The sequence below is a fragment of the Fusarium vanettenii genome (genome assembly GCF_000151355.1).
Source record: "Fusarium vanettenii 77-13-4 chromosome 8 genomic scaffold NECHAsca_11_chr8_3_0, whole genome shotgun sequence".
Lineage (NCBI taxonomy): Eukaryota > Fungi > Ascomycota > Sordariomycetes > Hypocreales > Nectriaceae > Fusarium > Fusarium vanettenii.
This window is the reverse complement of record NW_003315873.1, coordinates 1133478-1157258: the sequence shown is the minus strand read 5'-3', so window position 1 is coordinate 1157258 and position 23781 is coordinate 1133478. Positions and strand designations below refer to the sequence as shown.

At 50.5% G+C, this 23781-nt stretch overlaps 9 protein-coding genes across 9 annotated transcripts; 3 read left to right on the top strand and 6 right to left on the bottom strand.

Moving 5' to 3' along the window:
- The first annotated feature begins 2433 nt into the window (after positions 1-2433).
- On the top strand, positions 2434-4629 carry NECHADRAFT_63221 (uncharacterized protein). Its single transcript, XM_003048590.1, has 5 exons — positions 2434-3036; positions 3092-3219; positions 3272-3397; positions 3448-3531; positions 3590-4629. Exons 1-5 carry the CDS (start codon positions 2560-2562, stop codon positions 4488-4490), a joined length of 1716 nt encoding a protein of 571 aa, XP_003048636.1. The 5' UTR covers positions 2434-2559; the 3' UTR covers positions 4491-4629.
- A 3251-nt stretch (positions 4630-7880) lies between these two features.
- Positions 7881-8769, bottom strand: NECHADRAFT_84281 (uncharacterized protein; the record flags this gene model as incomplete). Its single annotated transcript, XM_003048407.1, has 2 exons — positions 7881-8596; positions 8649-8769. The coding sequence occupies 2 exons, from the start codon at positions 8767-8769 to the stop codon at positions 7881-7883; spliced, it is 837 nt and encodes a 278-aa protein (XP_003048453.1).
- A 2139-nt stretch (positions 8770-10908) lies between these two features.
- Positions 10909-11625, bottom strand: NECHADRAFT_28110 (uncharacterized protein; the record flags this gene model as incomplete). Its single annotated transcript, XM_003048406.1, has 1 exon — positions 10909-11625. A coding segment is annotated over one exon (717 nt), but the record flags the coding sequence as incomplete, so codon positions are not given.
- A 1406-nt stretch (positions 11626-13031) lies between these two features.
- NECHADRAFT_63220 (uncharacterized protein) lies at positions 13032-14167 on the bottom strand. The gene has a single exon (XM_003048405.1). It carries the CDS (start codon positions 13974-13976, stop codon positions 13158-13160), a length of 819 nt encoding a protein of 272 aa, XP_003048451.1. The 5' UTR covers positions 13977-14167; the 3' UTR covers positions 13032-13157.
- A 1442-nt stretch (positions 14168-15609) lies between these two features.
- On the top strand, positions 15610-16985 carry NECHADRAFT_63216 (uncharacterized protein). The gene is made up of 3 exons (XM_003048589.1): positions 15610-15866; positions 15992-16587; positions 16645-16985. Exons 1-3 carry the CDS (start codon positions 15729-15731, stop codon positions 16844-16846), a joined length of 936 nt encoding a protein of 311 aa, XP_003048635.1. The 5' UTR covers positions 15610-15728; the 3' UTR covers positions 16847-16985.
- Positions 16986-17858: 873 nt separating this feature from the next.
- NECHADRAFT_95887 (uncharacterized protein) lies at positions 17859-18319 on the bottom strand (the record flags this gene model as incomplete). Its single annotated transcript, XM_003048404.1, has 3 exons — positions 17859-18032; positions 18091-18140; positions 18187-18319. 3 exons carry the CDS (start codon positions 18317-18319, stop codon positions 17859-17861), a joined length of 357 nt encoding a protein of 118 aa, XP_003048450.1.
- A 1339-nt stretch (positions 18320-19658) lies between these two features.
- On the bottom strand, positions 19659-19847 carry NECHADRAFT_47422 (uncharacterized protein; the record flags this gene model as incomplete). Its single annotated transcript, XM_003048403.1, has 1 exon — positions 19659-19847. A coding segment is annotated over one exon (189 nt), but the record flags the coding sequence as incomplete, so codon positions are not given.
- A 1224-nt stretch (positions 19848-21071) lies between these two features.
- NECHADRAFT_47832 (uncharacterized protein) lies at positions 21072-22158 on the top strand (the record flags this gene model as incomplete). Its single annotated transcript, XM_003048588.1, has 3 exons — positions 21072-21201; positions 21251-21546; positions 21613-22158. The coding sequence occupies 3 exons, from the start codon at positions 21072-21074 to the stop codon at positions 22156-22158; spliced, it is 972 nt and encodes a 323-aa protein (XP_003048634.1).
- A 182-nt stretch (positions 22159-22340) lies between these two features.
- On the bottom strand, positions 22341-23102 carry NECHADRAFT_84275 (uncharacterized protein; the record flags this gene model as incomplete). Its single annotated transcript, XM_003048402.1, has 4 exons — positions 22341-22573; positions 22628-22764; positions 22811-22850; positions 22991-23102. 4 exons carry the CDS (start codon positions 23100-23102, stop codon positions 22341-22343), a joined length of 522 nt encoding a protein of 173 aa, XP_003048448.1.
- Between the last annotated feature and the right edge of the window lie 679 nt (positions 23103-23781).

The following is a 23781-nucleotide window of genomic DNA, read 5'->3' as shown; positions in this document are numbered from 1 at the left end:
CATCTCGCCATTGTGACGAAACAAGAGAGAAACAAAGCCTCGATTGATTCACCATTGAGAAAAGGCGTGCTTACCCGAAGCCATAAGGTGGTGCAGCTTGGACCGTTTTTAAACGCCTCGCTCACATCAGCCAAAAGCTTCTTCCATCAGAGACAGGCACAAGGCACAGGGTCAAAGCCTCTATCAGAGTTTTGCGCCAAAGCACCGAGTACTGTTCCAGTGATCCAGCGACTTGGGACGCTCGATAGAGATCGGTTAGGCGAGCAACGACGAGACCATGACGACAGCGACTTGTGTTGATCAGCGCTGCTCGGTCTACTACCAGTTCGCCGACCGGGTGCTTGGCCCTCATTTGGTAGGCGCTTTGGCAATTTGACAAGGAGAATAAAAGATCTAGGCCTCCAGGGCCCATCTCGTTTGGCACATTGAGATCGTCTCGGGTGCAAGATGTTTGTCCTCGTGCTAGTCAACAAGGTCGATTGGGCCTGACGATGTGCCCCCAAAAACGCCTCACAAGCCCCGGCATCGCTCCCAACAGGCTCCGGTAAAGAGTTGAGAGGCTAGGGCTGAAAAGACCAAGCAACAGGCAAGCAAAAGTCAAGCCAAGCCTCGCTCGGTGCCATTGTCTCGAGAGGACGCCTCATGGTCTACGGAAGAGGACAAACGTGCTCTCTTTGTCAAGTCACAATCCAATTCACGGCATCCTCGGCCCAGCGGTAGCTCAGGGTGTGTGTGTGAATGTGAATGAACAGTGGGCCAGAGCATCAATCACCAAGAAATTGAAAGAGATCGTCCCTTTCACGTCTTCGTTTATCGCAGCGCGTGGGGGAAAGCGCCGGCTTCAATGCAACCCGAAAAGAGATTGGCGACGACCTCTCATATTTTCCTTTCTTCTTTTCAGCGTGACACCGACAGAAGGGATGAGATTAATTGAGCGATCCCCAAGAACCGACGGGGGGGACAGCGGGAAAAAAAAGAAGAAGAATAATTCTCCGTTTGCTGGGGATGGTGGGCCTCAGCCAGTAAAACACCCATGTCCATGTGGAATCTCACTGCCGCAAGCAAGCTTTCACGGCAGCACCAGGAACCAAACGGTAGAGGGAAACACTTGGTTGGACGTGATCATCATCACAGTGGAGACCATGTCCATCTCAGCCCGCCTCTTGGGGGAAGTCGCCTCCTCTGGATGGCTGGGGTTCTGGCCTCGTGCTCTACGCTGTGTAAGGGAGGGTGATGCTACGACAGCAGTGACTGCAAGGGAGGCAAACACGCACGCATTAGAAGGCTGGGCTTGAGTCAGCAGAAACCCTCTAGACTCATCAAGATTCTGTCTATCGCGTGGAGAAAAAAAAACTGACTTTTGGGTCTGACAGCTCGAGACACGTTTAACGGGCGTTCGAAGAGGGGGGAAGGAAGAGAAGGCGGTTTCGAATGAGCGCCCAAAGGAGAGACAACTAACAAACTCTGTCCAATTCTCAGAGAATTGAATTGCTCTCGCGTGTTGCGGTAATACAAACTCACTACTCACTGACTATTTTTCTCGCGACGTCCCGTGTCTCGGCCGTATTCACCAAATGGCCTGCGTCTGTTCGTCCTTCATCACAACGGTCAAGAGCAATCACCTGGCGCCACGGAGCAGTCATTATTCGTCATGGAGGCGCCTGAACACCAGGCCAAGACCCAGCAAAAGAAAAAACACAAGAAAAGAGAGACACACAGGAAAACGCTGCGCCTGTCTCTCTACGTGGCTTGACAGAGTTTGGCTGGGCACAATCATCCCCCCCCTGGTCTTCAGGGCAACCGGGGAGGCGCTGATCCCTCACAGCTTGTAAAAGGCACCCGTGGTTGGCCGCGGGCGCGTGGGTTGCGCTGCTGATCCTTGCCCTGTTGTCTCAGCCACTTTCCCCTGCCGCCCTTGGACTTTGAGAATGAGCAAGAAGCAAATACGGCTCTGCCGAGCTATTGCGACGATCTGCATTTACGTAGGGGGTGTGCTAGACAAGAAAAACGGCTTATCCTTGCACAAACTGCTTGGCCCTTTCGGTAAGGGGTGGACTCTCTTGCTGCACGATCCCCGTCTGAGCGTTCGAATGCTTGCCAACTTGATGATGGGGAGCTGGGGCCTTGGTCCGATATCTCAATTGTGATGGTGGCCCGTCCCCCCCTCCGAGCAACTCTCTCCCGGACTGGCGGGTTGACATATCGGAAGACAAGGGTAAGAGGCCAGGGCTAGAGGCAGCCCTACTTCGCAAGAGGCCAGGATCAACACGATCGGGAGCCAGATTCACTCGAAGCTAGCGTATTTCCTCCCGAGCTGGAGTCCAGGGCAAGGGTTGAGAGAGTTGTTTGCTCTTCTTCCACTCTCTCTCAGACACTTCCCATCCAATACATAATAACTCGTCATCTCCGCTTCCCTTTTCTGTTGGCGGAGACCACACATTCCTTTCAAAACCACGTTCATTAACTTGTTCCCATTCCCCCTCCTCGACATTTCCATCCCGTCCCACGTTTTTCTTATTCTCTCCACATCAAACAAACAGGAGCAGACAGACAGCAACAATGACCGAGTCGGGGACCCCAAAGCCCGAGCCGCGGCTCGATGCCCTGGGCATCTTCTGGATCGTCTTTGCCCTCGCCTGGACCTTTATACTGGCGGGCGGAATGTACTTTCTCTGGCGCCGTCGCGATATGCCTCTGCTCAGGATCCGAGGTCTGCCTCTGTCGTTTGCTGCCATCATCCTCCTGCACCTTTACTGGGGAGCCGTCCAGACGGGCTACGTCTACTTCCCGCTCTGGACCCCCGAGGGAGAGTTCTGGATCATGAGCACCTACTTTCCCTTTGGTGTCGCCCTCTTCCACGCCTCCAACAGCCGCTTCCTCCATGTCGCCAAACAGCAAAAGGAGCTGTTTGCCATGGACGAAAAGTCTCCTTCCAAGTCTAACCGATCTCGTTCCGGTTCTCTCATTGCTCGATTCAAGTCTCTTGATTATAACAAGAAAATCTACATCACCATCGGCGCAGGCATGGCTATTCAGGTACACCCATATACTATACCCTCAAATATAATCATCAGCAACTGACTCTTCTCAGCTCATCCTCACCGTCACCATGTTTCTTATCTCTCGGAAATTCCACCCTTCGTTCGGTATCCCCGGCACCGAGCTCCATCCCGGCTCGGAAGAGTACCGCAAGTCTCAGATGGGCAAGGGCTGGGAATGGTAGGCCTCAATGTGTCCGCCGAGATTGACACCGACTAACATTGTTCGACAGGTGGCCCTCGGTCTTTTGGCAGTTCTTCTGGGCATGGATCGTCGCCCCTTACATCCTCTGGCAGGCTCGCGGTGTCAATGATACGCAGGGATGGAGGACGCAGACCATTGCTTGCTGCCTCGCCAGGTCAGTATCCCTTGCGATGACATACTTGGACCCCACTGACCGAGACACAGTCTTCACGCTACACCTATGTGGCTCATCGCCTTGTATGTTCCCGCCATGGCTCCCGTCAACAAGTACTGGATTCCTCCTCAATGGTAGGCCATCTCTCCCCTTGCATCTCGTTCGAGAACATGCAAAGCTCACTGCGCCTAGGCTCGCCATCTCCATCATGATGATCGAGATCTTCACCGTCTTCCTCCCCTGCGTCGAGGTCATCCGACACCAGACCCTGCGACAAGAGACCCTCGACTCTATTGCTCAATGGCAGCTCAACAAGAAGGCTGCTACCAAGGGTGCCAGGTCTGTCGCCACTGGATCAACAACGGTCGCCGTGTCTGCCTTTACATCTTGGTCCAAGGACGGCTCCGTCAAGAGCAGCGGCTCTGGCGAGAGTATCTTGACCATGGAGGCCCTTGAGTATGTCCTCGAGCGCAACCCCGAGCCTCTCCAGCAATTCTCGGCCCTTCGCGACTTTTCTGGTGAAAATATTGCCTTCTTGAGGGCTGTCGCCGAGTGGAAGGCTTCATTACCCCCGGCTGTCCGCGACGCCGAGAAGATCAAGGACGCATCAGTTCAGGAACTCGTCCGCGAACGATTCAACAGCGCCCTCCGCATCTACACCAACTTTGTCAGCTCCCGCGACGCCGAGTTCCAGGTCAACCTATCCTCTCAAGACCTAAGAAAACTCGAAGCCGTCTTTGAGAGCTCAGCACGCATTCTCTACGGCGACAAGCGCAACGTCGACCCCGCGACTCCATTTGACTCATTCGCCATGACAACAAAGGTCAAGTCCTCATCAGCATCTTCACACGGCTCCGAAACAGGCATCATGACCGAGTCCATCAACAACGACGTCGAGCACATCGGTGACAAGGCCCTCTACTGGGGTGACATCCCCGAAGGCTTTGACGCGGGTGTATTCGACGACGCCGAGGGAAGCATCAAGTACCTGGTCCTGACCAACACCTGGCCAAAGTTTGTCAAGGATCGACGATGCTCGATCGACTCTAACGATACCCTCGAGGCTGGTAATGGAATCCCCACAGCCCGTTAATTGCGGTTATGGGTTACTTATTTTACGAGTATGGGAGTTTACGGTGAATATCTTTGGCGGGGTTTCTTCTGGGAGGGATTTTGATGCTTCAATTATTCTTAATGAAAACGCGACTGAATACCAGTCTTTCTTCCTCTTCATCCTATGACTTTCTGTCTCAATGTGACGTGATGTTCTCCAACGTGACATGATCTTCTACTACCCCTTGGCACGGCGGCCCGTTGCCGAAACTACCAAAGCCACAAGCGGCTTTTACGGAGCACTTGTTCCCTCTTTCAACATGGCTCCTCGATGGACCTGAAGATCTAGACTCTCCCGTGGCTGACTGAAGGTTTCTGTAAAATCGTGGCGCTGGCAGGCTGGGTCTCCCTGCTCCCCGGGTGTCTCACCTGTCCAGGCTCAAATGAGAGAGGCGCGTGCAGAAAAAAACAAAGCAAAAGTCCAACACCCACGCGAGAAGAAGCGGCCTGAGCGAAATTGTCCGTGTTGGGAGAGGCTTGCATTGAACTGCAAGGGGCCCCTGGGTTCTCATTCTTCACTCTCACTGCTGAGATGCTGTTCCCACTGTTTTCCTGCGGCTTCATCTCCACTGAGACCAGGTCATCGGAGCTGAAATGCTCAAGCTAAACAAGCATCTGGCGATCCACATGGTCAAGGAGCTCTCCCGATCTCTGAGAACTGACTGCGTATCACAAAACAGCCTCCCTCTCCACAACATGAAGCCATCCTCCCACGCGATACTGGAACTAGCTCAACGGCCCTCCCGACTGTCAAAGGGATGGGGGGGGGTCTGGACCTGTTTCTACACGCGAGGAGAAAAGAAAAAAAACGACCCAGTGGCTTAAATTCTTCAGCTGTGAACCCAACGATGCCACTCAGCACGTGGAAGCCAAAACGAGAGACCTGCATCATCTCGTTGCAACGCCGTCTCTGTTGATCATGCTTATCACAGTTTCACGATCCCGACAAGAGTGGGAAAACTACTGCAAGTCTAAATAATGCGCTCACACTTCATGACGTGTTCTGCTCGTCATTAGCACATTCTCTTTGACACCTCCCGACAGACTGGTCCACAGGATGCATCTGATTCTGTCGGTAAAGGGCTCGACCGTTGTCATGGCTCTGTAAGCGATGGGGCTCTTTTCCCATTTCTTTTTCCAGCAAGCTACAGAAGCACTAAAAGCACCAACGAAAATTCTCCAACGCCTCATCGTTAGATCCGTGGGATGTGGCTTTGATTCCTCTTCTCACAAAGACGGCACAGTTGCCGGGTCGTCACAAGCCTTTTAATTAATCCAATCTGAAAGTGCAAGGCCGAGGGATCTCGAGATCGAATGTAACTATGTGGCTTGACGGGGTGCTCCCGGCGTAGCATTCGCTAGCGGCTAGTTTCCGTGAGCAGCCGCTGGGAGCTAATTAGCGAAAGGCGAGATCCAAGCGCAGTTGAGGCGCGGACTTTTTGTTGATCAAGATGATGTTCCGAGTGGACAAGTTAGGCCTGGTGATCTTGGTGACCACCTTCGAATGGATAGTGGTGGTGTAGCAGCGCAACTGGTACACCCATCTTCATGCTGTGTGTGGTACGGACAGTTGTGTGGGGTGTTCAGCTGCTGGAACATGGCCTGGCGCTCAAGGCTTGGCCATCACTGAGGGGTGGGTCAGAAACCGGTCATGTTGGAGTTCTCTCTAGCCTAGACGACCGATATTGTATGAAGAATTGGGCAAATCTATTGCAATACTGTTAAATAGAATGTGTCGGATCATAGTGAAGTATCGCAAATTCGAGATGAGGGTTCGCAGTAGCACGTCTATAGATACTAATATTTCGCTTCCTTACATCAACCACTGATCCCCGAGTAGCTCAGCTGGAAGAGCGTTCGGCTGTAACTGCCTCTTTCGTTACCGAAAGGTCACCTGTTCGAGCCAGGTCTCGGGGACGAATCTCACTTTTTGCATTCGCTTCAATTTTCTAGTCTTTACTGGTGACCTTTTCTCATCACCTTTCCTATCTATCATGCACCAGTCTCCTTTTTTTTTCTTCCTTTTTTCTGGATCGTAGCCTTGAGTCTGTCTCGTTGAAAACTACTTTAAATCCCCCGCCTGCGTAACGATTCCATTATCTGCCATGACCTGACTGCTTGCTTGACCGTTTCTTCGTAACAGCATGTTTGAGACGACATGGCTTTTCTGAATCATCGAAGAGGTAGCCCAGCCTCTTTCTCTCAAGTGTCGAAAAGCCTTACCGGCCCTCATCCTCCGTTCGGCGCCGACCGTAAGACAATCCCAACGACATCACTGCGAACTTCAAGCGCAACTAAACGAGACACTCATGCTAATCTCCCCAAATATGGTATACTTGAGACTCCTGCCGACGGAACCAAAACTCCAACCACCCTTTCATCGGAAAGCATTCCCACTGCACTCCCTGAAATCGATGAGTGTGCTCAGCGGCCTGTGTCACCTGCACCTCACTCACTTGAAGTCGATAACCTCGTTTTGGAGGACTATGTTGGAAGTTGGCAATGCAAATCCACCTTGGAAGCGTACATGTTTTTGAGCAGTCGACCCCAACTCGACATTGCCCAAGTGCTCGTTGGCCCCCATTGCCATATGTCAACAGGATACCCCGGCAGAACCCCGTGTCTGGATCACGGAAGATCTCGGCTCTGACGACACCAGAAAGCGGTGCCGAGGAGAAGAACGGTCTTCTGAAGGGCGGTAGGGAAGAAACAGGGGCATTAGGCGTAAAGTCGACTTGATCCTTGCTGTTGGATGTTACACCAAGAAATGATATCGGGGAAAATTCAGGGACATCGTATACCAAGGCAAGGCCATAGGCTGTGGCTCTGGACAGGACCGTTGTTTCTCCTCTCTGATATGATCCAACAGTAATGTCGCCACAGAGGGCGGTTCGTATCTGTTACTGTTAGAAAACCGACGTCAAGAGAAATCAAGGAGTACTGTACCAGATAGCATGCGCCCTGACGCGGAGTACCAGTATTTGACCACTCATTCTGGATCCCAAAGGCCTCGACACGGTCTTTGGAAGGCAGAGGAACATAAACCCAAACGACATTATGCTGTCTCTCTTGAGAGAGTTTGTGGAAAGTAGCCTCGGCAGTCGGCTCTAAAGACGAATGCGCATGAATCGCCCAGGTTTCAGAACCGAGCAAGAAAGTAATTCCTGTGCAATCTCGGGGATCGATGGTCCTTAGTTGAAGAAACCAAGAGTGTTTTGATAGGTGGGATGAACTGTATAGAACGCAATCGAGTGGTCTTTGCGGGCATGGCTTATCCCAGATATGGAGTATATTGACCCCCGGAAGGGGAACAAGGCGACAGAGTCCGAACTGGCCATGTTAGAAAAGACAAGAAATTGAGTGACGCATATCAAGTGAGACAAACCTTGAAGTTAACAGTCGTATTCCTCAGAGAATGTTCGGTCTCGGCAATATAGGCCAAGGAATCAGAGCGAGAGTTTGAGAGGGAGGGAGCCTTGGGCAGCCTCTCGATGCTACTGATTCCACACGAATCTATCTTGATGCGGATAACTGCATTGGGAGTAGAAGAACGTGAGCCATAAGTAAGTGTCGGTGAGAGACCCCGCTCCCATAAATCAATCTCCGAGATACCATATGAGGTGAGTGGTTGCTTTTCCGTATTCCAGGCCGTAGATGCACGGTCGACGAGTTCCATCACCGAAGCATAGCGCCAGAAAACAGCAGATTCCGAAAGGTGCTGAATCATTTCCGCAATCTCAAGAGGAAGAGAACGAAGCCTCTGCATGTCGCACAGGTCGGCGGCGAGATGCATTGCTCTCTTGATATCCAGACGGGGATGGAGTCCCAGAGATGGACCGGCATGCCAGGGTTCTCTCCACGTGGCGAAGCATGCCAATCTCTCTAGCTTGTCTGCAGCTGTGCACTTTTGCATAAAGACGTTGAAGCACTCGGTGTGGAGTGTAGCCACGTCCGGAGCTTCATTGCATGCATCGCAGAAGGGTTGACGACACAGCCTCAGACTGTGAAATGTCTGACCAAGGGGGCAATGCAGTGGGAGTCTGAAAAGACCATAGACCCTCGGCTGACCTGTAGTAGGGCATTCAACTATATGGCGGTGAGTAAAGGGATCATCCCGGTAGTGGTAAGATGCACGTACGGCAAAGAAACGGCTCCCCGACCAAGAGGTAGAAATCACACGCATCGCAATGCGTTCGGACAGGCAAATGGACTTCGTCCCGCTGGCCCTTTCGAGAAGAAGGGCTTATAACCAACGCCATGAGCGCAACATTCGATCATTGTAGATGAAAGGTTAATGAGTCGGTCTGCCGAGGACGAGGGTCCGAATATGTAACGTGAGGCCGAGAGTCGCGTGATGGTCAGGATCCAATTGTTTACATAACCCGGGGCTTGGCTATCGGCACAAAGAAAACCCTAGTATACAAGAACTTGATATCTCCTATCTAAAATGTGAAATTTGAATCATCGTTGCTTCTCTTCTCCAATGTCTGTTCCTTGAGGAGGGTGTTGTCCTTGATGTGGATGGTGGCGTGACCAAGGCCAAGTTGTTGACCCTGGAGAAACAGAGGCTGGATAGATACTCGTCAAAGCCACGTCTTTAATATTGATACGGACTTGTGAGAAACTTGGGACACTGGAGAATGAATGAAAATTGGTATCTAACTGTTCCGGGGTGTTTAACCGATACGCCAAAGTGGAAGATGCTCTGCTCTTGGCGATGGCCTCAACAAGGTCTGGGGGTCTTGCAAATCCTGTTCCCGAGTTAGAACGTCAAGAACATGCTGAAAAGATATTAAACATACCTGAATGGCATCTTATTCACCTCCGCCACCGCCTCCACCCCCATCACCACCTCCTCCATCTCCGCATCCGCTGTCTCCTCCATACCATCCTCCTCCACCACCACCACATCCTCCGTCCCCATATCTCGATTTTCTTCTGCTTCTGTTGGGGCCGCTGCCAAACCACACAGCATCATACCACCAACTCCATCCATCACGCTTAGTCCGTTGACTTTTATAGAGCCTGTGTCGCTTAAAGCTCGATGCATCATCAAAGACAGGTCGAGAGTTGATGTCGTAAATATTAAACTCTGGCTGTTGCGGCTTTTTACTGCGCCGTGGGAAACACATGATTGCAAAATTGGATACTCGAATAAGAGATGAAGGTTGTTTGAAGTTGAAATGTGAGGAATGCCCTTGCGTCTTTATCTTGGTCTGCCAAGACCCGCGACCCCTGCAAGGTTGACCAGCTGAGCGCAATGAGGCAGATTAGCACGCTCACGGGGCGAGAGTGCGGAAGAAATGCGGAATTACCTCGAGTGGAGTGTTGTGGGTAAATTGAACCTGGGCATTGTCGATCCCACGAGGCCAAGACTGGGGACATCGCCAAGAGGTTAAACCTGAAGCGCAGATGATCTTGGCCTAAAGTCGGACTCTTGGCGAAACTGCCGTATGTCTCGCCTGTGAGGTAAGCCCCGAGAGGTTTTTGCAAAGCCAACAGTTGAACAATATGAGACCTGCAAATGCTCCATTCAACATGATACTGTATTCATCAACCCGACCTAAGGGCCAACCCCTCTTCGCAATCAACTTTCTCAGCCCATCTAGTAACCCCTAGCTTGTAGTAACCTTAATGTCACACATCCAGGACCCTCGAATCGACTGCACTCGACACTCAGCATACACAGACAGACCAGGCACCTTCAGATTCACCTGATTACTCATTGGCAAGTTGCTCAGCATCTTGAAGACATGGTCCGCCTTGTCCGCCTCTTTCGAAACTGATATTAGGCCGACCTTGCCTGTTCTTTCTCTTGGCCTGACAGTGAGTGCCAAAGAGAAACATGCTCCCGAAGAAACTACCTGAAATACGATGCTTGCCTTGACCTCTTCCGCATCACTCTTGGGGAATCTCATGGTCATGTTTTCCGTGTATGGGTCGTGTTGCCACGAACCAGTCGGGTACGACCGTAGAGGTTGGATCTTGGACCAGTAATGAAGCCAACACTTGCTGATCATGCCCTCTCTGTGAGAGTACCCGTTCCTCTTTGTCAAGAACACAGTCGTCGGCGGAAAGTTGAATGCGCGCATGGAGAGCTCAACTGGGGGAGCGCGAGTACGACTGTACTCTTGGAGATCGTGGGACTTGCGCAAGAGGGCTATGCCTACAGCCGAGCCAGCACCGCCATCTGCGAAGCAAGAGAGGAGACCAAGCTTCTGACCAGGATTCTTACTCTCCTCTATGATAGGGAGTCCAAGTCGAATGCCTCGGTTGGTGATGGTTACTGGGTCACCGGAACTGGGGTGAGGTTGAAAGTGGGAGCTCTTGCTGAAGTAGGACGGATGAGGTGCCAAAGTACCAATCGTCGAAGCAGATTCTGGAACTGAGGACGAGTCCCATGCAAATATTGTATGGTCGTCATACTCCTTGAGAATCTCTTCTTGAAGTCGAATGAAGGCCTTTTCTCCTTCACCGTACAGCATGGTCATGCTGATATCGAAGATGCCGAGCAAGCAGTACGCAATGTCTTCAAGCCTCGTTGTCTGTCTGTTGGAAGCCCACGACATCCTCTGAGAGACACTCGCTTCTGATAAATCTCCAGTCCTGAGCGTCTCGATGTCAATGTTGGTCCTCTGCGAGATCCTTTCGCCAAGGCCGACCTTGGTGCCGATAAAGTCCCAATCTTGATCGAAAAAGTCGACCGTCACTGGCGCCAGTAGTTCCTGAAGTGTCCAGCCTCTTGTGAACCAGCGAGACTGTTCTAACCGCTCCAGATTTTCGGATTCCACGTCCTGGAGATATGCGAAACAGCAATCAGACTCCTTGTACCAGCGAAACATGGCATTGATGGACTCGGACAGCTCAGCGCTGCTTGTCTTGTCGATGCAGCAGGTATCGACCCAAGCATATCGCGGCGGGTCTGATAAATGCTCCGTGACGGTTTGACAGAATCCCACAATCTTCTTCCATCCAGGCTTTTCCTCAAGATCATCGCTGTCGAGGTCCTGAAGGGTGACTTCGCCCTCACCCCAGGTATGTGATAAGATGGCATAAGGAGGAACCTCGCCTAGAAAAGTTTCAAGTTTTAACGTCTCGATGTTGATGAGACGCATGGTTGGTTGCTCTGGCGGTTGCTAATGTTTGTTGGTTGAAGGAACAAAATCGCTTCAGCTTGAGACGTGGAGGCTGTGCGACGGATGGACTTGGTCACGTGAAGCTCATTGACAACCAACGGGCGCATGCTGGTAAAAGACTTGGCAAGAGCACCGTATTAATTTACTGTGTCAAATTGCATCTCGAGAAGAGTGGTTCGTTTCAATACATGTCACACGGTTTTGGAGACGTGATAAGGTTGACGCGTTAGGGAGAGGCTTGAGGGACCATCAGCCTGAGCACCTGATCTACTTGGCAATCTACTATGCAAGAGGTAATGCAGCGAAAGGCGTACAGAATGAATGATAGCGCGATTCAATTGTTTAACTCAAGGGGGCACCCAACTCGTACGCTACTCCATGTTAAGCCAGATCCCGAACCTATACCAACTAGTGTTCGATTTGCGGCACACAGAGTTATCATTCCTCCGGCCGTTTGGGACTTGAGGCTCTCCTATGAATCAAATCCCCAACTCATAAAGCATTATTCCTATTTACCGTATTTCCGAGGCCACTTCTAAGGTTGTGTGCGAGGGTGGCCCAGGGCGGGGGGCACGGGTGTCACCTGGCCAGGCAAGCACAAACGCCTCTACGACACGTCAATCATCACGGATACAGATGCAGGAGGCTTGATGGGATCAGCACCTTATTCAATGGTGATCTGTAATTATACGGGGTACGAAGATGTGGCAATGGAGTGGAGTGGGTGCACAACGGGTCAAGGTCGAGTCTTGGGTTAGGCCTCCTAGAACGCCAAGATCACGGCGACTTGTGAGGGGACAGCATGACAAGTGAAATTTCAGGCACGAGACGAATTCAAAAAAAACGTAGTGCTACCAATGCTATCTCGATTATCGCGAACCCGGGCAGCTTCAAGGAACACAACTCCTTAGGTGCCTCGGGTTAAGCGCCACAGCTGGGTTAACTAACATGCAGTTTCAACAATCGGTATTTTGAGAGACCAAAGTTGAGTTAACCTTAGATTTATATTTAATCTTCATACATAGGGCTGAGACACACGTCTCTCTCAGCGGCTTATCCTACTCAAGCTTTCCGACCTCCGATCTGTTGAGGGAGGACAAGGACGGGTTCTCGGATGCAGGCGTTTTATGTGGTGGGACCCTGCGAGAATTGACTTGGATGCATGAGCCCCGTTTGCATATATACTATCCCGATGAGAGAAAGACAGTTGGTCAAGTGATAACGGTAAATAAATGCGCCGCTTCGTCGGAATTGCGTCGCATTCGCCGAATCTACTTCCGCTGAATTAAGACTGGGGGACAAAACACGGGAACGGGACAAATGTTGGAGACAAACCTAGATCTATCAATAGAACTAGTCAATACAGTCACGAGGGCTTATCCCGGTTGCCATGTTCCAGAGTCTTATCATTGGTCTCAAGTGCCTTGGCATTGCAGCTCACTACCCTAGTTGTCACTGCTTATGCAGCCTAGGTCCGGGCCATTCCCCTGCCGGTACGGACATTATGCTTGTTACTTTTTCAGATACTTGGCCAGCGAACCCTTCAGAACTTGCTGGCCAGCCTCATACAGCTGCGTTCGCTGATGTTCCCATCCACCCTCCTTGAGAAGATTCTCACCCGGCCCAATAGCAAACTGATCATCACCCTTGACCAAACCGTCGTACATCTTATCAGTATACTCTGCCAGCGGCATGCCGATCTCCCCGCCATTGACGAGATCCGGCTGGTGGTTCTCATCATGCAACTCGGTCTGCACGGCAGGCGGGAAAACCTCTACCATGCGCACGTTGGAGCACCCTCCCTCGCGGAGCTGCTGCCGCACATTGAGGATAAATGTGTGAAGTGCAGACTTGGAGGCATTGTAGTTCGGGGTCCGGATCATGGATGGGATCAACCCGAGGGTGGCGCTGACATATACGAGGTGTCCCTGCGTCTGCTTCTTGAGGTGAGGAATAAAGGCGGCCGTCAAGTAAACAGCAGAAGTGTAGTTTGTCGTGACTTCGTCGCCAAGTACATCCAGATCAACAGTCTCGGGCTTCGAAAAGTCAAAGCCTCGCTGAATACCAGAGTTGACAACCACACAGTCGAGGTCGGGGTTGGAGCGGATGACCTCGTCAGCAAAGGCCCTGACGCCGGTGAGATTTGTCACGTCGAAAGCCACGGCGCTCGCATTATCCGAGCCGTGCGCCTCCACAAAAGCGTCAAGTCGGTCTTTGCGTCGGCCGACGACTATGACCTTTGTGCCGGTCTCGATGAGCTTTGCTGCGAGGGCTGCTCCGATGCCTGAAGATGCGCCCAAGACAAGGGCTTTTTTGTACAGGGGAGCCATTTTCTGGGGGGGAAGCTGACGGCGGTCGACAGTGGAGGCTGTGATACCTGGGTCTCGTGGAGAGGATGAAGGTGTGTGGAATCAATCACTGCAATGCGGGCAGTGTGTGGTTGCTGTGTGCTGTGCTGAGGGGTAACCTAACCTGCAGTCGCCGAGGAGCCCGAATGAGTGGCTGATGATGTCAGCTTTTGGTGGTGAAGAGAATAAAATGATGGATAGAATATTGACAGCAACACGAATTATGTTAATTATTAAATAGTTATTTTGACTTTATCCATTGTCATAGTATTCGGATTTAATCAATTATATCTCCTGCTTAACAATGAAGCCGGATTTACGTCGTCTCGCGACATCGGATTTAAACACCGTCAGAAGAGCGAGGTCAGGTCAAAGCCACAGCGTCTGCCACACTGCGCAGCACACACTAACTGTGGCACAGCAGACATCCATCCATGAATGGAAGCTGGACAGGCCAAAACACCAAACTAGAACAAAATAGAGTAGCCCGTGATAACTTAAGCTTACGAAAAAGGTTACCATTTAAGAAATTTAACCCCGAGTCACACGGTTGTATCAGGTCGCCAAGAAGGGGCTGGACAAATGATTCAGCCCTGTCTGGACCTCGTCTGAACCCTTACCCAAACGAGGACAGGGGGGTCTTGGCAAACACCTCCAGACAGCCGGGGGACCTCGAAAGGAGGTGTGTTTGAGTGTCTGCGATTACCGAGAGGAAAAAAGGTAACATTCCAACATTCGTAAGCTAGTGAACATCACACAAGCCGAGTCGCCAGTCTGTTTCCGCGTCGAGTCGTGCGCCCGCAGCCGGACCGGAAGTGAAGTGCGTCAATAATGCGATGCTTTAGCTTGCAGCGGCAGAATGCAAATGAATGGGAACATGCAAGTCTTTGTGGCACCTCGGAAGAGGAGAGCTATACAGAGAAATGCAAAGAATACACTCAGTGATCTATCTCACACTCTTGGTTCATCTGCCCAGACTCTTGGGTCTGCACTTGACCTGCAGGTACATGGCCGCTTTGCCTTGGCAAAAACTCTACAACCAAACTCTCTTTTGTCTTGGCGAATAATACAGGCAGATATACGAGTTTCGTTATCGGGATCCGATTTATTGGTGGGCAATTATTACAAACGAAGAAAAACTCAACTCGAGACTTTCGGATCTCTGCTGCCCGGTCTTGCAGCTGTGGGCGTCTACGACATCAACGCCTCCATTTTTAGATGCATCTTGTCTGAGATTCCGTGTCCCAGACGCCCACTAAAACCCCAGGACCCTTTTTTTTTTTTTCTCTCCTCCAGCAGCGTCAAACGGGTCAGGGGTCTCTCTCACAGGCGCTCTAGACCCTGCGCTGGCGCCTGTGACGTGACATTCGCTGACAGGCCTTGGGGCCCCATTGGGGGGCAGGGGGTGGGATATCCGGTGAGCCCTTTTACAATGAATGCGTTGCAATGCCCATGTAAGCCCCGGGCCCCCTTCACACAGCCCCTGGGGGAGGCCATGTCATGGTAGTACCAAGATGCGATATGTGATCTTTTAAAGGTAGGTGGCCATGACTCGAAAATGCTTAAAGATGCAAGGCCATCCTCTCGAGATTGTTTCTCTTCAGTGTGTTTGAATCAGTTTCTCAGTTTTCTCTTCAGTACTTGCACATACTATTATCGTTTCTTTTCATTGTTTGGAATAGCTGGCTTCTATACCTTCATTTGAATCTTGTCAGCTTTTGGTTACTCTTCACCATGCCTGCTTGGTCATCCCTCTTTACTCTCCTGGCCGCTTCGGCTCCCCAGGTCCTGGCTTCTTGCGCCTATGGAACTCATCTGCATCCTCGAGCTGAGGCCTTTGAGGAACCCAAGTTTGGATACAACGGTATCAAAGTAAGTTTTCGATCCGATCACGATTAGCATAATCCTACAATGAAACCTCACAACATGCACAAAACTCTAAAAACACTATATCCCGTCACATTTCTTCAAGGGGTGCAATTCCTAACTCTTGTTAGGGCCCGGTCAACTGGTACTCTCTCGACCCAGCTGCCAACGTCATGTGCGCCACGGGCAAGAGCCAGTCGCCAATCAACATGGCCAAGGGCTCGTTCAACCTCATCCCTGCATCCGAGATGACGCTCGAAATCCCCGACTTTACCGAAGGCGCCGAATTTGAGAATCTCGGCACCACCGTCGAGGTAATCGCCGAGGAGGCCGGCGGCGGCAGCCTCGAGATCGGCGAAAAGTCCTACGAGCTCAAGCAGTTCCATTTCCACCTCCCCAGCGAGCATCTTGACAATGGTACGAGCATGGCCATGGAGATGCACATGGTGTGGCAGACTGCGGAGGAGGAAATCGCCGTCATCGGTGTTTACATTGACCTGGACGATGGTGCTGCTGCTGCTGCGTCCTCTGCCAAGAGCCACCACGCCCGAGGCAGAGCAAAGAGGGCTGCGCTGGAGCCTCGGCAGAGTGCAGCTACAGCATCCACTGTGCTTGAAACAGTTCTGGGGTCTGTCGATAAGATTGCGACCCCTGGCGCAACCACTCACACGGAGCCGCTGGCCATGTCTGAGCTTGTCAAGCTCCTGACCTCTGGATCGTTTCAATCGTGAGTAGTGACAAACGACAACTAATAATTGAGTGGCTTACTGACAATCTTTTCCAGATACGCCGGCTCGCTTACAACCCCTCCTTGCAGCGAAGGTGTCCGATGGCTCGTCTCCAACAAAAAGGTTTCAATCAAGACAAGCACCTACCTCAAGGCCCGCTCTGTCATTGGCTTCAATGCGCGATATCCCCAGAACGCCCCAGGAGAGGAGAACCTGTTGCAGATTGCTGCAGACGCCGAGGATGAGCACGATGACTGATTTGCGTTGACGGTGGTGGAGTAATTTGTTTTTATATGAGGGATTTTTGTTTGTGTTGGAAATTGTGTGTCCTTATGCCTGTCACCTAAATGCCTACTGTACCCAGCACAGCACAAATCTGGCAACATAGACTCTGTTGATCTTGTCCTTGAACTTTAAAGACCCTTGTTCCTGTGCAACTCTGCCCCATTGTGGACCCTTGAAATGTCACGAGAGGATGACGAACGGATAAGCGCCTGTTGGCTCAAGTCCCCTGTACACAGACAGTAAAACACGCGAGATTACGAGTCTTTGCAGCTGCCATATCTTGACCCGTCCCCCCGATTCCAAATCCCAACGGCTCAACCGTCGTCCGTCCCCCTATATCTTGGCATTCTCGGCGCTCGCACGGGGAGCCGCATCCCCGTCATCCCCATTCAGGCAGGTTGAGAGGCCGATCAATGCGCGAGATCCGACACGCGTCCCCCTCTCCACACAGAGGCACAGCCCACGGGATTAGTTATGGATCGTGGAGAATTTTAGCTGTCAAGGCTCAGAGTTTACATATCGTTCGATATTCTCTTGGCATTCCTGTCTTGGCAGACGCCGGTGGTTTATTTGTCGTGTTGATGGATACGCAGTTGAGGCTTTTTCATCTCTCGACGATGGCACGGACGGTCCTTGTTTAATTATACAAATTACAGACCGCTGAACTGTAATTTTTATGCCATTACAACTCTGACATTATGCCCTCCCATTGATAAGCACAAGCAAGGTTGCATTGTCCACTCATTTTGGCATCTAGCTCGCCAAACATGGATTAATGCTGTATCCTCGGTTGACAGAACAGTGATAGCTCGACAGTCTAGACTCTGGTGGTAATTAAAACATGCCAAGTCCAAGGCTTGAAAATACAAATCACATGTTCTTATATAGTCACGTCTCAAGAGATTAGAGTTGACTCTGTGTCATTTTGTGCGTATTCAAACTTGGCGCCGCCACCACCGGCAATTCGTTTCCACCAATGTTACCCTCACGAGTCAAGCAAAGGAGGAACCTTTTCAACAAGATACTCCACGATGGCATCAGGACCCTTTTCGACTTGCAGGCCTTGAGGGATGGCGTGTGTCTTGATATCTGGGACGATGGATCTTGCCAGGGCTTGAATCTTTTCCGCCTCCTCGGGCGTCCACATGGATGCGCAGAACTGGTGGAATTAGCAATTGACTCTCAAGCTTCGATAGAATCATTCGGTCTCATCTTACTAGGACGTTCGGGCGGTGTTCAGTCACCTTGGGTACCACCTGATCGATATCTGCCGAGGTGAGATACGTGATACACAGAAGATGAGGCAAACATACTTTCACAGTTATCGACATGAGTAATATCATACTCCTCCTTCAAAGCATCGATAAGACGACCGATCAACCTCTTCGCTCTCTCAGGGGCCGTGTTGACCGTAACGAGTCTGAAGGGTCCTTTGCGAGTAGCCATGTTCAAGATAGTTGATATCGTGCCAAGTTCGCCGAATTGCCTTGTCAAAGTAGTCTAGTTATAAACCGCTCAAACCGTTAAAAAAGATCAACGGTTTTGGGCGGGGTCAAACGGTTTCCGGGGCTCGGCATCATTCTCGGCAATTTCTCCGTTGAGGGGTTACAGCGAACCCGGGGTATGAATGCGCCGAAACCGGATCCATCTCGTCTGCGACAGGTGATGATGTAAACATATAATAGATTCGAGGTTTTGTCATATATATTTTGTCGATCGGTTTGTGGGTGACACTCGCTAAAGTTACCCTGACGTTTAGATTTGGAATTCGGATGAAACTGAGTGGTGTCTATTGATAGATACGGAGGTGTTACAAACGCCTGTGAATAATCGGCCTGGGAGATATTTACTTCCGTATCTGCCGACCTCCTTTTCGGTCATGACTCTTTCTAAGGATAAGGAAGGTTATCATTCTGTACATAAGACGCACCTTTTCACCTGATTCTTCTATGGCTGCAGCCATAAGAAGTCAGTTTGGGTTACAGTCTTTCGTTAGATCAAGTTTCAATGCCGTCATGTGTTACTAACTGTGTCTTGCTGTTGTGGCTGATCGCTTTTTGTCATCATTACAGACAATAATAATGACACGACCCAACATGGCCACTCCCTTCAGTGAAGTCAATGTCATATTTCAGCATTGCCAGTGTCTGAATTGTAGAATGTTTTGGACTGTTCGCCCGGCACATCGATAGTCATTGCCATCTATACCTCTCCTGTCACGATTACCTTCTCTAGGGTGGGAATGCCCTCAAAAAGAAGTTGAGGCAAACAGACAACCCCATCAAGCTCTTCAATTGGTAGAGTGCCATTCTCTAAGCCAGGTGCAAATACTAAATGCCGCTTCAAGTTTTCTCTCATGAATTTAATGAGACTCTTTAAATAACAGGCTTAAAGGCCCCTTTACCAGTGGATAGATGCATAAGAGGCTCCTTCATATTGACACCCACAACTTCAGTTCCTTGCGCATGATCATGACGGGCAATCACTTGCAAATTCAGGCCGGGATGCTTGCAATCCCTTAAAGTACCCATTGATAACTTCCCTTTTTCATCCAAAACTCTCAGACAGACTGGCAGCCTTTCGTGTGGAGGCCGTGGCATGACTCTTCCTTCAAACTTGGATGGATCCAGAGGAAGCTCCTAATCTTCTGCCGGGCAAATCTCAAAAGCCCAAAGAATACGCATAATGGCTATGGCAAGAGATCTCTCGGCGGCGTGATATCTAGGGCAAGCACGTCGACCTGGGCCGAATGCAAAGTGGTCCCGCTTGGTGACATCGGCCAAGTTCATGCTCTGGACGGATGTGGTTGTATCCTCCCCATAACGTTAAACATCTCTGGGTTGTGGTTTCGTTTCTCTTGGTGCCCAACTGCGAATGCATTGAGATGTAGTCCGGCGCCCTTGGGGATTCGATACCCTTCGTAATTAATATCCTCGCTCGTGGAATGAGGATGACCCAAGGGTATCAGAGGTCTCTAGCGCTAAGTCTCCTTCATGAGACATCGGACGTATGGGATATCGTGTAGATTTTCATACACGGGCGTCCTATCCTTGGTGACTTCGAGTACCATGCTGCGAGCTTTTTCCTACACGTTGGGAAAGAGAAGCATGGCCTCGAGGAAGCTCCAAGTAGAAATAGCACTGGCATCGGCTGCACCCAAGATCAGAGCCAAAGCCGTGAAAGCAGCCTCCTCAAAGCTTTCGAGATCGGATTAATTAGCATTGGGTCGTAATGCTATGATGTGTTGACAATGTGTTCTTTATTGTGGTTGTAGCCCGGCCCTTGATGGTTTAACTGAGCCAGAAGATTGATCAGCTTGCTGAAGGCTGGTAAGGGCTGAATTGAGGACCTTTCGATGCTTCTTCCACCTGGGCTTTATCGAATCCAGCAGTAAGACGTTCCAGCTGTTGGTCATGTGCTCACTGCTGGATATCCATCGAGGTCTTCCACTGGTATTGGCCGACTACTTGTCCATCAGAACGTTGACGGCCTCGTCGTTGTTGAGATAGTAGGACTCCAGAGAGCCGAGTCGGAAGATTTTACCATCTTGTTTAGACCAGCGTTAAAACAAGAGGTGAATGTTGCCATCTTTGGCGTGTTTAATCAAGTCGAGGAGATTTCTGAGGAGCTGATGGCCCTTTGGATTAGGTGGTAGCGGGAGACGTGATCCTCGTTGGGGCTTATTGTTGAGCTGGGTCCTGTATAATGGCTCTACGGCGAGAGTATACTTAAAAGCGCGTTTTTTACTTAGAAAAAACATAGGCTAAGGGTTCAGGTTAGCTATACATAGGCTTAATTAGGATTAGATAGGATTAAAAGATAGGATTATAGTTAGAAGGAATCTAGCCACACGGGGTGCTCAATAATCAGAACGGGGTATTTGATAATTGCCCCGTAGCTCTAAGGGTGGTGACGTGCCCTCAATGGCCGGGAACGCCGGATGATAGACCTTTGTGGGCTATATATCACCGCATCAGGCGATGCGCTCATTTCCAGACAAATACAGCTGTTTCAACTACCTTTTTTTATGCCTCAAGGTAACCGCAGTCGCTCTTCACGACAGACGTTGTGACTAGACTTGAAGCAGACCTCGGAACTAAGCTTCGTCTCGCATTTATCAGTGATACGCCTGTCACTGCCAACCACTCGTCGTGCACCAGACAATCTATGCATACGTGTCAAGTCCACAATTTCTATCATGAGTCACGAGTCTGATCGACGAGAGCCAATTCGTTTGGTTTACAAGACTGTTGATGAGCAAGACATTGATGTCGACGTATATCTTCCGCCGTCTACAGTTCCTCCAAGCACAAAGGGATTCCCAGTCTGTAAGTCATGTTTGCAAAGCCTGGAAATAAGCAAGCTGATTATCACAAGTAATCAACATTCATGGAGGAGCGTTCATACTCGGCTCTTCCGCCATGGTCAACCAAGATCAAGTGCAAGACTGCTTGAATAGGTCATGGGTTGTCCTTGCACCCAATCATCGTCTATGCCCTCAAGTCAACATTCTCGAGGGTCCCATACAGGACTGTCGAGACCTTCTTTCTTGGATCTGCAGGGGAGAGTTGCAAGCTCAGGTATCACGGCAGCTGAACGGCACATTCTTGATCAACCAAGACAAGGTCTTTGCCTTTGGTACCTCTTCAGGTGGTACTTTGGCCTGTTGTCTAGTGAGTTTGACTCCATCCTAAACTAGATCTGAGCTGTTAAGCTAAACTGTATGCTCTCTTCTCTAGGGTTTCGGCGTGCCTCGTCCAGTTGCTGGCATCTTCAACATGTACGGTCCTTGCAACTTTTCCGACCCGTACTGGACTTCAAAATTGCCACACATAGCCGCCTTGATCCCCGATACAGTGACAGAAGAGTTCATCTCACAGATATTTGACACACCCACTGTGCCTATTACTGGAGGTACGTCACTCGAAGGCCAGACTGGTGCTCCAAACCTTTCAGATCCGAGGGTCGCATTCACCTTGACGCAGATAGCCAATGGGACACTCCTGGACTGCATTTTCCCCTCGAAGAAATGGGAAGAAATCGACCCGGTCGAAAATATTGGTGACTCTTTTCCGCCAATGTACATCGCCCATGGAACGAATGATGTTGTGGTGCCTATCGACATGAGTAGGGCGCTTTATCAAGAGCTGATATCAAAGGGTATCAAGTGCGGCATGGTAGAAGTCCCTGATGAGGGACACACGTTCGCTGGAACGATGAAGGTCGGTTCACGAACATGGGAGCTCCATCGGCAAGGGTTTGACTTTCTTGAGGGTTTGATCTAGTGTTGCCCAACGGTCTTTTGTTACTCCTAGACAATACAATGTATGAAAAGGAATATCTTATTATATCAGTGAATGAAGGTGTCTTCTTAGAAAGTGCACTCCATTTATCGATTTCCACGTAAGAGAATGGTCGCATTGCAATAACACTGGACCCAAAGCTTAACGTGTCACGATTGTTAAATCTACTCCAAAACAGAGGCGATATTGGCGTGACAAACTCCCTGCACTTTAGCCTCACTAAAACACCGCCGGAGCTCAGCATCAGCCTGCTTTGTCACACGTTCCACGGCCTGGGGAGGTGTGAATGGGTAGTTGCTCCCATAAACCAGCCTCTGCGCGCTCATCTTCAACCCCTGGCTCAAACCAGCAAACTGAATTGCAAAGAAACACAAAGCATCTATTGCAACGCTCTCGTCTACAAAGGAAGTTTCAGACGCCCACTCAATTGGTGGCTAGACTGCATCTAAACCATCGAACTGGCCCAGGTTGAAGTTTTGAGACATGTCATCAACGCGGAGCTCCTTAAGACTCTCGTCTTCTTCCGCTGCGGGTTCGTTCATCCTCGAACCATCATGTCCTTCGGTCTGAGGGTCTTGCCTTCTTTCACTGCAAAAGAGGTCTTTGTTGATACAGCACCAACAGGGGGTCCTACCCTGGCAGTGTTGCTTTGATCTCGCACGCTCGAGACAAGCCTATTGATACCTCCTAGTCATCTCGTCCAATATCTGATGTCGCCGCGACTGTACATCACCGCTGTGAATAGCGGCATAACGAAACAGAGAGTCTCTATCAAGGTTGTTAAAAATGATGCAATCAATGTGAGGTTTCTTACCATGGAGAAAATTGTCTGCCACAGGAGCTGCAGCCAAAGGGTTTGGCCTTGTCAAGTGACTGGTCAAATGGCCTTTGCGCTTAAACTCTTTGCCCCAAACATGGCACTCCATTGTACATTCTCAGCGGGGTTTTCCCTGGCGTTGATGAGTTCTATTTGCTCTCATGATCGCCAGACGGGGGCGAGTCGTGATGATACCGCACGGAACGCTCGGAACAGCTTCCTCGGAACTGTGCCTTTCCCCACATTTCAGTCAAGGCTACATATTCTTATTCACTTGTACGAATAATATTTAAAATATTATAACGTTTATACAACTCACATTTACTTCCCTGTTTGTTTGTTCATTCTATTATTGTCCTTTTTATATGTATACTGATAACAGTCCCTACTCGTATCAAGTGGCCGGCAAATAGGGGCCATGATATCATCCCCAGTCTGGGACACGGGTTAATCTGGGGAATCTGGGGGTGCGGGGTGGTTCTCCTTGCCGAGAAATGTCCACCTCGGCATTGCATCTAGGCAATTTAGCATGCTCTAGGGGAAATATTACCCGTGAATCGTGTCCCCAGTCAGTCTGTTCAGAGGGGTTCTCGCGTTTCTCTACCTGGGGCGAAGTGAATACGCTCGCGTCAACGTGCACCGAGTGACCGACGACGCTGCCCTGCCATTCCTACACGGAGTCCGCTTGAAGCTGCTGGAACCGCCTGTCGTCACATCGTAAAATGGCCACAAGCAACGACCGACAAGCCGCGCATCGGCTTCGGCGAAACAGAAGGGACCCTTATGTC